This window comes from Solea solea, chromosome 18 (genome assembly GCF_958295425.1).
Source record: "Solea solea chromosome 18, fSolSol10.1, whole genome shotgun sequence".
Classification (NCBI taxonomy): domain Eukaryota; kingdom Metazoa; phylum Chordata; class Actinopteri; order Pleuronectiformes; family Soleidae; genus Solea; species Solea solea.
The window spans coordinates 6,230,315-6,242,458 of NC_081151.1; the positions used below are offsets into that span (position 1 = coordinate 6,230,315).

The 12,144-nt window shown below is 42.2% G+C and overlaps 1 protein-coding gene across 3 annotated transcripts in view; it reads right to left on the reverse strand.

The window, feature by feature from the left end:
* Positions 1-175: 175 nt before the first annotated feature.
* Positions 176-12,144, reverse strand: part of zgc:110158 (uncharacterized protein LOC553590 homolog) — a 41,116-nt gene continuing 29,147 nt past the window's right edge. Inside the window, exons 6-18 of one of the 3 annotated variants that reach the window (XM_058614928.1) lie at positions 10,191-10,274; positions 8,961-9,020; positions 8,802-8,868; positions 8,207-8,271; positions 7,634-7,695; positions 7,429-7,474; positions 7,065-7,100; positions 6,894-6,945; positions 6,656-6,726; positions 6,016-6,094; positions 5,888-5,916; positions 5,673-5,774; positions 176-3,802 (exon numbers count right to left, since the gene is read on the reverse strand). In XM_058614928.1, coding sequence (XP_058470911.1) covers positions 3,773-3,802; positions 5,673-5,774; positions 5,888-5,916; positions 6,016-6,094; positions 6,656-6,726; positions 6,894-6,945; positions 7,065-7,100; positions 7,429-7,474; positions 7,634-7,695; positions 8,207-8,271; positions 8,802-8,868; positions 8,961-9,020; positions 10,191-10,274 — 783 coding nt within the window. In that variant the 3' untranslated portion in view covers positions 176-3,772. Of the gene's footprint in view, positions 3,803-5,672; positions 5,775-5,887; positions 5,917-6,015; positions 6,095-6,655; positions 6,727-6,890; positions 6,946-7,064; positions 7,101-7,428; positions 7,475-7,633; positions 7,696-8,206; positions 8,272-8,801; positions 8,869-8,960; positions 9,021-10,190; positions 10,275-12,144 lie in introns of all 3 variants that reach the window. The other 2 variants (XM_058614927.1, XM_058614929.1) reach the window with 2 other exon arrangements.

The following is a 12,144-nucleotide window of genomic DNA, read 5'->3' on the forward strand; positions in this document are numbered from 1 at the left end:
GTGTTTTGTTTAATTTAAGGTTAAATGGCTGAAGTTTGGGAGTATTTATCGCCTAAATGTGACAAATCATGACCTGAGAGCCATTAACAATTACAGCTTTTAACAAACCAACCATTTTCTCCTGGGATACATATATAAACGTGGGTTTGGAACACTGCAGAATAAAAAGCTGCTGTTCATGGCAAAAGGAGTGAAGTCATTTTATTTGTTTTTAATATGTATCTACAACAAGGGGGACACAGGCAAAAACGACTGACAACTTGATGAAAATTAAAACGAGAACGGAAAAAACTGAAAAAAAAAATTACATTTATTATCAATGCAGTTTTCCCACCTTTTTTCCAATAAGCAACATGTTTTTTTGTTTTTTTTATCTAAAGAAACTTTACAATATAAAGAAACATACGAAGAAGGAACCTCTTATTTTTTTTTGTTTTTTTGTTTTACTACACGAGACATTTAGGATCTGAAACTACCCTAACATGAGATACAAAGCAACTCCCCAAGGACAGACTTGCCTCATATTCAATACTGCTTTGTCATCAAGAGGAAAAAAACAAAAACAAAACAAAAAACGAGGAACTGAACAGAAAAATCTTTAACTCCAGCCCCCGGAAAGTCCTCTCTTAACCCTCCCTTCCCCCTGAATGTTACAGTATTATACATCAGCACAATAGAAATACAGAAATGATCAACGTCGTGACAGCTTTACTTACAGGACAGAAAGATAGAGAGAAGTTTGACTGCATTTTATACAACAGTATTTCAAAAGTACGAGGGAGAGGAAACGCCCCTTCCTGACCCTCTCCAACCTCCTCTTAGCAACAAATCTGTCCTTATTTCATCTTTTTTATTCCCCACTCTTAACATTTTCTCCCGTCTCGTCCCGTTTTGTTTTAAATAGATTAAAAATAAAAGAAAAAATTAAAATAAAATCCTTCATAGTAAAGTCTGTTCTCTGGTCCCTGTTGTGTTGGATCCTGTGTGTGTGTGTGTGTGTGTGCCCTGATGCAGCGAGTCATAGGCCGACAAAGAAGGGACGTCAAGTTTTTGTTTTTTTATGTGAATCGCTGACCTCCGTTCTGTCCGTTTTCCGTGGCCTTTCCTTTGCCACCTGAGCACGAACAGAAGCAGAGAACAGAGGGGTTCTGGACAATAAATGTTTTAATATACCGTTATTAAAAAGGATCAAATTAAAATTTGTCGCGTTCACGATTGCAAAGCGTTCCTCCCTCGTGCCCTTTGACCCCGCAGTGTCGCCGCTCTAAAAGCCCCCACCCCTCGCACCGCGTCCCGTCCGTGATGAGGTGAAATATCATACTTTAAGTCAATAGCAGCTCCAGTTTTGTGTTTTTCAATCGCCGTCTCTGAACAAATGCACACACAAGTCGCCCCCAAAAAATGACGCGTTTTTTGTTTGTTTGTTTGTTTCTTTTCCGATCAACTGTCGAGTCGTGATCCGAAATATCAAAACATGTCAATGATATCAAAATGCATTTTACAGTATTTACACGAAGAGGAAACGATAAATCAGAAGGAATGGGGAGAGTTGTACAAAAGAAATCAGTTCGGGATGAAAGTGAGGCTTGGGTGTTGTTATTTCTGCTGGGAAATAGGGGAATGGAGGTGTGTTTTTTAAGAAGGGGCCACTCGTTCACGGTCAACAGAGCAGCCACCGTGCTGCTTCCTGACCTGCCTTTCTCCCCGACATTTAAACCCCCCGGGGTCCGAGCTGCAAGTCCTTTAATCAGCAGCAGCGGCCGTTAAAGAGGGGAGCGCGGCGGTGGCGTCTGACAGGTGTGTTTCCGAACATCACAGTGTGTGGAGGATTCATCAGGGTGAGAAAAAACAGAAAAAAACAACAAAAAAAACAATCCAAGTGTTCACTACAGGTCGACAGAGAGAGATGATAAACACACACACACACACACACACGATGAACGCACTGGAGTGAGCTAAAGTGGAAGCAGCACAAAAAAAAAACCCCAAACAGAACAAGAAAAAACAGAAGATCAACACTTAAGCACCTTTAAGGGCTCGGACGCAGGGAAACTGACGGAGATAAAAGAGAGAAAACGCCGCTAAGTGGATCTGCATATTTACACAGTTGCTACTCGTTCTGCAGTTAACAAAAAAGACCAGGAATAAACACTTCCAACAACAACAAAAAAAAAAGATATAAAAGACAAATTAAAAAGTACATAAATAAATAGAGCTGTGCATTACACTGCATGGAAGCGATTAAAAAAACAGGAGGCGCTGCTGCTGCTTCTTCTGGTGTGGGTTATTGTACAGGGTAAAATATGGAGAGTTTCAAAATAAAAGGTCCAGTGTGCAACATTTCGGATTTAATAATAGTTTTTGTAGCCGTAGAAGACTTTAGGCGGGGGCTGCCATTGGGTTCATCGAGTGCTTGTTTGGTCCAGTATTTCCACAAAGCAAGATGATTCAGTTTGAATGTTTTGCTTTTTTTGTTCTACGGAGCAAAGAAAGTCAGATTTAAGAAGCCGAAAAAACAGAAAACTTGTCTCAATGAAAAATCCATGAATCGAGTAGTTGTTTCAGCCCCTAGCTGCCATACTTGCACTAACAAATCAGCCAGAAGGTGCGTTTTTGAAGCGCGAGCCTACTCCGCAAAACAAGAAGAATGGCACTTCCTGCAAAAACTCGGCGCATAAACCAACAAAGAAGAAAGTGGAAACATCAGATTGGAGAAAGAGTCCTTTTTGGCCTGCAAAGGCTACCATAGTTCCCCTGACACACTTAAGAAAAAAGGGAGAGTCCTCATGATGTCACAAATAATTACACACTGGACCTTTGAGAAAGGGGCCAATCAGTACCGTGATCTGTACAGTCTTACCTGCAGGGGGCAGCGTGCTCAAAATAATGTCTGATTTTGTGTGTGTGTGTGCGCGCGCTGTATGTACGGTCTTCATTAAAAATCATGTGCCCTTAGAAAGAAACAACAGAACCTAAAATCTTAAAAATGGTCATACCAATATCCTTAATAACAATAATACAATAATAATAACAATGATACAATACATACACAAGAAAAAAAAAAAAAATCAACTGAATGAATTCATCGATCATTCTTCCAACACCTCTGCTAAAAAATGTACACACCGAGTGAAGAACGTGTGGGGGCCGAGGGGTCGTTTTGTCCGGCTCTTCACTGGATCTGTCGGGAACAGCAATAAAAAAACAAAACAACAAAGTCGTGGTAGAGAAGCTTCCAGGCAGCAGCTGAGAGACTTTGTCCTCAGGGGATGGGGAGCTGTGTTTTCCAGTCTCCTCTCTCCCTCCCATCTCTCTCTCTCTGCTCGTCCTCCTTCTCCCTCGCTCATTGTCTAGACCCTGACAGGAAGCCAGGGAGGCCAGGGCCGAAGTCAGAGAGCAGGCTCTTCCTGTGGCTCTGTGACGGATTCCTGTTCACACCGCCGGCCATCTTGCATGCTCCAGGAGGGCCCGGCTTTATTAGAGTCCCAGTGCGCTCCAGGGCCGCCCCAGAAGGCTGCAGAGTTCCCCAGTGAGAAGGTGGTGGTGGCAGTGGTGGTGGCGGCGGGGGGGAGATAGTGGATCCCGTATTGAGGGTTAGGGGGTGAGGAGAGGGCAGAGGTTGTGTGTTTTTGAGTATGCGTGTGTGTGAAGGTGGTCCAATCCGATGTGAAGGATTGAAGTGAAGGGGGGAAAAAAAATAAAAAATAATAATAGGGTGGTTGAGGAGGATTTAAAACAAAAATACAAAAAAAATAAAAAGGAAAAAATAAAATCACACACTCATCGTCATGTTGGGTGAATACTGAAAGAGAGAGAGAGAGGGAGAGAGGGGAAGGGGGGGTAGGAAAGGAACAGATGAGTGGATAAGTCACTGACAACATTTAAACACCAGAGGGTGCTCAAACCCAGGCCTGCACAGCTTAAAGAGTCACAGGCTTTTTTTTTTTTTCCTTTTAGATTTTTTACACATACACAACCATAATAGACCTGATTTAAGTTGTCTGTAGCTCCACCGAGGGAGGTTAAGTGTCCGGTCGGTTACACATACACAACCATAATAGACCTGATTTAAGTTGTCTGTAGCTCCACCGAGGGAGGTTAAGTGTCCGGTCGGTTTGCAAGCAGCTTAATTAAAAAAAAAAATAAAAAATGTAAGGACACATTTTGATGAAATTTTGATCCACACACGAAAACAGCGGGGGGGAAACTGAGGGTCCTTGGCAGAGGTTGGCGCTCACTGATTGCTTTGCCTAGTTTCTAATCACAGTTTGGATAAGAGCTGGTCATCAAAGAGAAAACGTTCACCAGTCAAAGTGTCCAAAATGTTTCTCCTCCATCAGTTTGTTGAATTAGCAGCAGATTCCACCGGTCATCTTCAGACATGAAGGAGTCCTGTTGCTACTGATTCAATGACCTTTAGAGAACCATATGTTCATGATATTTGACTTAAAACCCTATGTTAATACTTTTTTTTTTACTTGAGCAAAGATCTTGTGTGTCATTTAATATAGGATATATTAAATTTAGAAAATAAAGGAGGATACTGATCAAAGTGAGAAGCTGAAGATGTATTGCGGTGTTATTAGTACAAAAACTCAAGCCTGTGCGTCCCTGTTGCTCTCCAGGCCGAGGGTGAGAGACGATCACAGTTATACACAATGCCACTTCTTTACTTCACCTCAGATATAACTCGGAAATATTTACAACTCATCGTCACAGATACAGAGAGAATAGAATGACTCCTACGTGATTAGTAAGCGGCTACAATGCAAGCAGAACATCAGACATTCTTTACAGCCCTGTTTTTTTAGAACATCTTTAAACAGTGACCACACTACTGCTCGCTGTGCTTTAAGATTTGCATTTGAATTTGCAGTGCTGTGTCCCAGGTGATGTATGAGTATGACAACGACGAGGCTTGTTTGGTTTCTTCTAACAGAGAAGTGACAAGGAAATCAGTTTGGTTCGGTCTGAAAAGGACACGACCTGCGGTTAGATCTGATCATGTGCTCGTTCACCATCATTTTTCATGCATGATGAAGAGCGTGAACTGTGGAGAGCAGGAAAAGGGGCTCATAAGGCTGTCCTTTGTTCGACTGATTGTGTATCATGCTTGTGCTGCTGCTAACACTGTGTCATGGCTCATGTTTGAGTCTGTCTGTACATACATAGCAGACGTTTTTGGTAAATCTCGATATACGGCGCGTTTCCACTAGTACGACTCTCCTCGGCACGGTTAAGTTGTTCTTCCACTAGTGATAGCGTCACAAACCCTGCTGCTGTATTTCAGTCCAGTGACTGTGTCAGGCGGAGTCTGTGCTCCGGTCATGGACGAAGTACACAACTAATAGTTTTAATTAACTGATTCTAATGATTCAGTTACACTGAGTGCTTTACAAGTCACTAGTCACTAGTTTCTTGTGCGTTGTGTGTAAACAAAATCAGTAGTGGAAAACCAACCTAAACCGTACCGAGCTGAGCTGGAAAAGGGGCTTTATAAACACCTTTTTTTTGTGTGTTCTAAAACACTATTTCTATGATTATGTGACACTAACTGACACTGATAAAAAATCGTGTGAACCCTCTGCTTGCATTCACCCACTGGTTTTACGTCGGGACATCAGGGAGAACCGTTAAGGGGCCAGAGTTGCCATCCACACGCCTCTACTTACACTTTCGCTTTGGAATGGGTTCAAGAAATTGCCGCCCATTTCGCCGTCGTCTCTTGGCGTTCCCGGAGGGTTGTTCATGCCCCCCATGTTATTAGGAGAGCTCTGGAGGGGGGAGCAGAAAGAAAGAAAGAAAAGATGAGTTACCAAAACACATTACAAGGAAGTGTAGATAAACAAAAAAGCAGGAAAACAGGAAACTTTTTTTTTTTACTCACCTTTGGCAACCCGTCCATGTCCCCAGACCCTGATGAAGTGTGAGAGAGAGGTCGGTCAGTTGTGGTCTTTAAATGTAAATAGTGCGGTGTGTATCATAGTGCGTACTATATCAGTCATTTTCACCCACCTAGTGATCCGTTCATGTGGTGTGGCTCCATGGCTCCCATAGCTCCCATCGGTCCGTCAGGCCCAGGTCCCATGGGAAACTGACAAACAGACGCAGAACAAACATTTAAATAAATATTCTTCATTTCCTGTTGATTCTTATAAAAATCAGTAATAAGTTCCTCTGATGTTCAACTGTGACGATGCCTCGCGGTGTGATTATAAACCCAGATTGAGCTGGATTAATCACGGTGAAGATAGATGGGTGCCATTTAACTCGTGGATATATCAACACGACTCCATACACACCTGCCGTCCGTACTTCTCCAACCATTTGGAGTTTGAAACCATTACCGAGTCTTGTTATGTGTGAAAACTCCAGGGCTGCATTTCGGACTTAGATGGCCGAAATAAAAGTTACGACGCAGTTACCCACATTCACTTCCTGATTAGATCTCGTCAGTCAGCCACAACTTGACTATCGGCTGTGAACGAGAAGCACTCTCAGTTTCACCTCCTAGTTGAGCTCGTAACATAAATTCTTGTGTTGTTGTTTCTTGTTAGTAGTACTTTGTGAACTTTCAAATCTTGGGTAAAGTTAAAAGCCCTTTTACGTTACAACCAAGACCTTTTTGTTGAACTTTCACTAACGCGAGACTCACATTGGGTCTGTTGCCTCCAGGTCCGATAGGATTCATCATTGTGTAGATGTTTTCACTGGAGTTGGTCGAATCTAAGAGGGGAAAAAAATTAAATCTCGCTTTAGTTACATGAAATCAGCAGAGAGATGTGACACAAGAAAAGTGATAGTGGTAGTAGACAGAGAGGGGGTGCATGCATGTTTAGTAAGGAGAAAGAGTTTTGTGTTAGAGCTGGGGACATAGTTAGGTGACGCACCACCTGGGCTGGGCATGATGGGAGTTCCAGGAGGACCTCCTCCGCCTGGAGGACCCTGAGGAGCAATCATTGACAAGAGGTTAAACATCGGCAGAACTTCTGAATCAACAAAATAAATAAAATATAGATTTTTTTTTTAATCTTATGCTGGTTTTGATAAGATTTTAAACTCACCACATAGTTTCCTGGAGATGAGGAGGAGTATGCTATCTGCAGGATACAGAACATGAGGGAAAATTAATTTTTACAACCTGATAAACTCCCAAAAAACAATCAGTTGTACTTTTACAATTGTGAAAGTTTTCCATTTTCATGTCCAAACTGTCCTAGAAAAGATCCAATGAGGACAAGCAACTCTCTTCACTTGATACCCACACCCTATTGTTTCCATGACAACACAACAATTCAATAACAAAGCCTGATAACAAAGCTTGAACTTCTTTGGGTTTATAGCTCTATGACAGAAGGTCATTCCTTGGCTCGTCATATTCATGTGGTCGTGTGTAAAGAGTTCAGAGTTCAAGGGTTTCAGACTCACAGAGTTAGCATTAGGTCCGGGCCACGGCCCTCTTCCTCCGGGACCCCTGAGGGGGAAAATGAGAGAGAAGAGGAGATGAATTAAACGGATGCAAGAGAGAAAATGGAAAGAGGAAATGGTGCGAAAGAGAAATTAAAAATAAATGACTCTATAAAGTAAAAGCAGATCTTTTTAATAACTTGGTGTCCAAAGTGATTTAACTTACATATTCATTCCTGGCATGGGACCGCCCATGGAGTTGGGAGGAGGCCTCATGCCGCCATAATTCTGTGAGACAAGAAGTGTAATGTGAATTTTTCTCAAGCACATTTCTCATTTTGACTCATTTTGACTGATTCCAGTAATTAAATGATCGCTTGTGCCCACTGCAACTGGACTGCTAACACCGATATTCACAGTTTTATATCGTCATTTTACACCTTTTAAATTACTCAGTTATGTGCTTAGGACTATATCTATTGATTATTTCCTAGAGCTGAAACATTTAATCAATTATTAATTGACTACTAAATTAATCAACTATTTAGATAATCGACTGATTGGTTTGAAGTTTTATTCATGATTAAAAGAAGATTTCTGGTTGTTTTAGCTTCTTAAAATGTGAATATTTTGTAGTTTCTGTGATTTTTCAGCTTCTTAAATGTGAATATTTCCTAGTTTCTTTGATTTTTCAGCTTCTCAAATGTGAAAACTTTCTAGTTTCTGTGATTGTTCATTCATTCAATACACTCAATGAAATGACTGTAAATAAATGCATTATTATTGTGTGTGCTCTTACTTGTGGGCCCATGGCCATTCCTCGAGGAGGGTTCATCCTCATTGGTCCACCCATGTTAGGATGTCCTAGAAGCACAGATTTAAAAAAGAAAAGAAAAGACAAGAAAGAAAAAGGAGTCATTAACTCAGGAGCTCAGACGTGCCACAGACAACACTCCAAATCCTAATCCAATTAATTGTAACCCTGTTGCTTCTGCAGCTAAAGTCACCGCACACGCACACCAACATTCACTCAGTTTTAGCATAGACTTTATCCTTTTAAAACATGATCTGATCATGAAAATCCAACTGTTTGTTGAATTTATCAGCGACATGGAGCTGGATACACAGCAGGAAATGTATGGATCACTGGCTTAATCAATAATAAAGTAACACTTGAACTTTAAACAAGATTAGATTTGTAGAACAGCAGTGCTATAGATTTTTTCCCCCCAACAAGTTGATGTTCACACAAACATTACTGCTACACATCAGTATTTAAGTTAATTACTCGTTACAGCCTTAATGGAATCACCTTCTGTTACAATTACACTTCATCTGCGATACAAAATAAAGTGGCTTCAGCATCATCTGTGACTACACAACACCGGCCATACCTTGTGGTCTTGTCGGGTCCAGACTATTTGGCAGGAGAGGCTGAGATCCAGGGATTCCCCCAGGAGGCTGAGAAGAGACCAGAAGTGGAAATGATCGTCAAACGCAGGCACAAACCAACATTAACATGAGTAACAATTGGGGAAAATCCCATTCTGTACCTGATTTGGCATTCGGAGTGCGGGGCGTGGTCCACCTGGATACCGCGGTGACATGAAAGGCTGTAAGAGAAATGGAGGAAAGTGGTTGAGGGTGAGGAAAAGAGAGAAAATGACATTTTCATTATTGATAAATCCAGGAGCGCTGAAACAGGAAGAGCACCGAGGACAGCGATATGGACATGTTGTGGTCGAAGGATGGAGGATGACACAGAGATCACAAAATCATCGCATCAGCCTCAAAACGAGACACACCCAAGCACAAATCCCTGTAGAAAAACTCTTCATACACAAAACCATATGCACTCAATGCACAGCTCTGTGTTTGTGTGTGTGATTTAAGTCAGCATTCACACAGGTCCCTGCTGTCTCTGCGGTGTAAGCCGATTCGGCCTGTGGTCTGCTCGGAGTAGTTACGAGACAAAACCTGTCCTTCCAAAAACACCGTTTACGAAACCTTAAAGGAAGCCCGTCCACGCTCACTAGCACACAAGACAGAAACCAGAAACCACATGAACGAAGAGCAGAGCTGCCAACACTCTGAGCTCTACCTTCACAGTGGCATCGGCAGCTTTCTTCTGAAAAAAAACCCATAAAACGCTGAAATGGTTTCTAATTGTCCTAAATGTGCGTTAACCACCTACACACACAGTATGTGTGCCCATGTGTTATTGTATGTATGTATGTGTGACGTGTCCATAGTGCCTGTCCCCTGTTTTATTTATAAGGTGCTAGGAGAGGTAAGCAGAGGGAAGGGGAGTGAACCGTGCACTTTTGTGCATGTGTGTGTGTGTGTGTGTGTGTGTGTGTGAAGAGCAGAGGAGCAGATAAGTGTGCAACCCCCTGATATACACACACGGATACAAGCTGCTCTGGGGGGAGGGGCAAGGAGTGAATTATTCATCCCGCAGATGGACAGCTGATTCTGGGCCTTGAAGAGGAGCAGGCTCCTGCTGCCTCTGGATGCTCCGCTTTTATAACGGAGCTAAAAACCGGAGGGGCCGACATCAACGGGGAACGGCCCGGGAACAAAACTAGAACTAACAGGGCCCGAGGGGAGGACAGGAAGCAGAAAATATAAGAAGAAGGAGGTGTGTGAGTGGTGAATGGAAAGAGAGGGGAGCTTGTGTGTAGGCGACGCGGAGCAGAAGGGGAGGTGGTGGTGGTGGTGGTGGGTGAGGAGAGGGGATGAAAGAGATAGGGGTGTTTGAGAGAAAGTGTTTTGTGTCTTACCTGGCCGTGGGGTCCCATCATAGGGTTGCTGGGGTTGTGTGGGGGGGGCTGTGCATGGGGGGACTGCTGAGAGCCAGGTGGTCCCTTTAAGAAAGAAGAGCGATGTCAGAGAGTGGGAGGGGCCAAAAGTGGCGTTTACACCTGAAGGAATTGCCCAATCACAATTATGAGAAGGGAGGGGGGGAGCGAGCGAGGGAGTCTTTAGTCCGAGAGGGAAGAAGAGCAAGAGGGTGGGTGGGGGACAAAGAGCATTTTGGGTTAATTCTTTTAAAATCTTCAGTTAAATGACGCAATTTTTTACAAGAAAAAAAAAAAACACAGAATAATTTGTGATAGCCAAACAGGAAACAGACGAAGAGGATGAACCAGTGAAGTCGCCCCACGGTGACTATTCACTACATTCTTACTCCCGGCAAACTGGATGATAACGACCACTGTTTATTAACATGGTCAATGGTGGCTCCGCTGTATAAGAGAGTTACTTAGAACCCACAGGTCAGAGGATTTCATGTAGTTGTCCCCGTAACCACATGGGGGCAGTGTTGCCAAAGGCTCACTGCAACAGGACAGGCAGCAGCAGGACAGGCACTAATGGCAACTTCAAACCAGAAACACTGTACTGATGTGAGCAAGTTAAAAGTTGGGTTTTTTTTTCTCTGGTGATCGTTTGCCTACTGGACTATAAAAGACCGTCTCTGTCGCCCAAAGAGAGCAAACCCCCGACTTCTCACACACACACACACACACACACTGCTGTGTTATTGCTGACATTTATCTCTGAGAAAAGAGGTTAACGACCCCTAATAAATAACTCATTATGCCACAGTCCCTCTCCCGCTCTGTCACCGCCACTGTGTTCATCTCCCCTCCACTTTTCTCCCCCATTTTCCAGTTGTCTGAAGAAAACAAAAGCTGGCCAATTTACAAAAAACACAAATGGAATTTTCCATGTATCCCTTCCAGGCATCCGGCACAAACAAACACAACACATATGGATGACCTCAGAGTCTGGGGGTATTTGTACCTATAGTTGGCCAATGAAAGAATGTTTAGGGTCTAAAGGTAGAATGTATAGAGTATTCTATCCATTTACTAACCCGGCTTGAATAAAGAGCACCCGTTTTGAGCCACTATAGGTGTTAACGTTAAATAATTCAATGCAAAAAAGAAAAAGAAGAGTCCAAGCATCTGCATCAGAGTTCCGAAAAAGCAGCAGTAATGTAAATAATGTGTTTCTGTAGCTCTAAAACTTTCCTGCAAGGAAACCTTAAATAGAAAACAGTGAAAAGCTCACAACAATCTACTAAGAAAGTTTGTTTTTTCTGATCAACCATCATAAGGTGGAACCAGCTGTTTGGTAAGTCTGCTTAAAAATCCTCGACAAAGGTTACTGACAAATCCAGAACGTTCAGTTACACGTTTGCACCATAACACATTTGCGGTATCAGTGTCTGATATGAATCCAAATATTTCTTACTGGTTTTGGATCATTTCATTTTGGCAGTCTTTGTACAACAGTTTTTGTTTGTTTTTTACAATACAGCAGATGTGTTTATTTTCTAGAATTTTCTTCTAGAAGAAAGGCTTCTTTTTTTTTTAAATCATTCCTAGACCAAGTTTCAGTACATATGGATTAATATTATTAACAATAAATAACATTTTTGTTTGCAGAAACTGGATATGTGGTCCAGTGACACCTTTTTCATGCAATATTATAGCTTTTGTTTTACATTATTTTCTATTTAAAAATATATAAATACACTGCAGTGCAGACACAAAATGCAGATTAGGGAGACAGACCAAGTCTGAATTTTGTACATTGTTCTTTCAAATGGAATACAAAAAAAACCCCAACACAGTCTGCAAAACATAATGTGCAAAAAATAAAATCAGCTGCTCTGATATCGACGGATCGGCATCACCTCTAGGTCACTGGGTTCAGGTCTTGGCACTG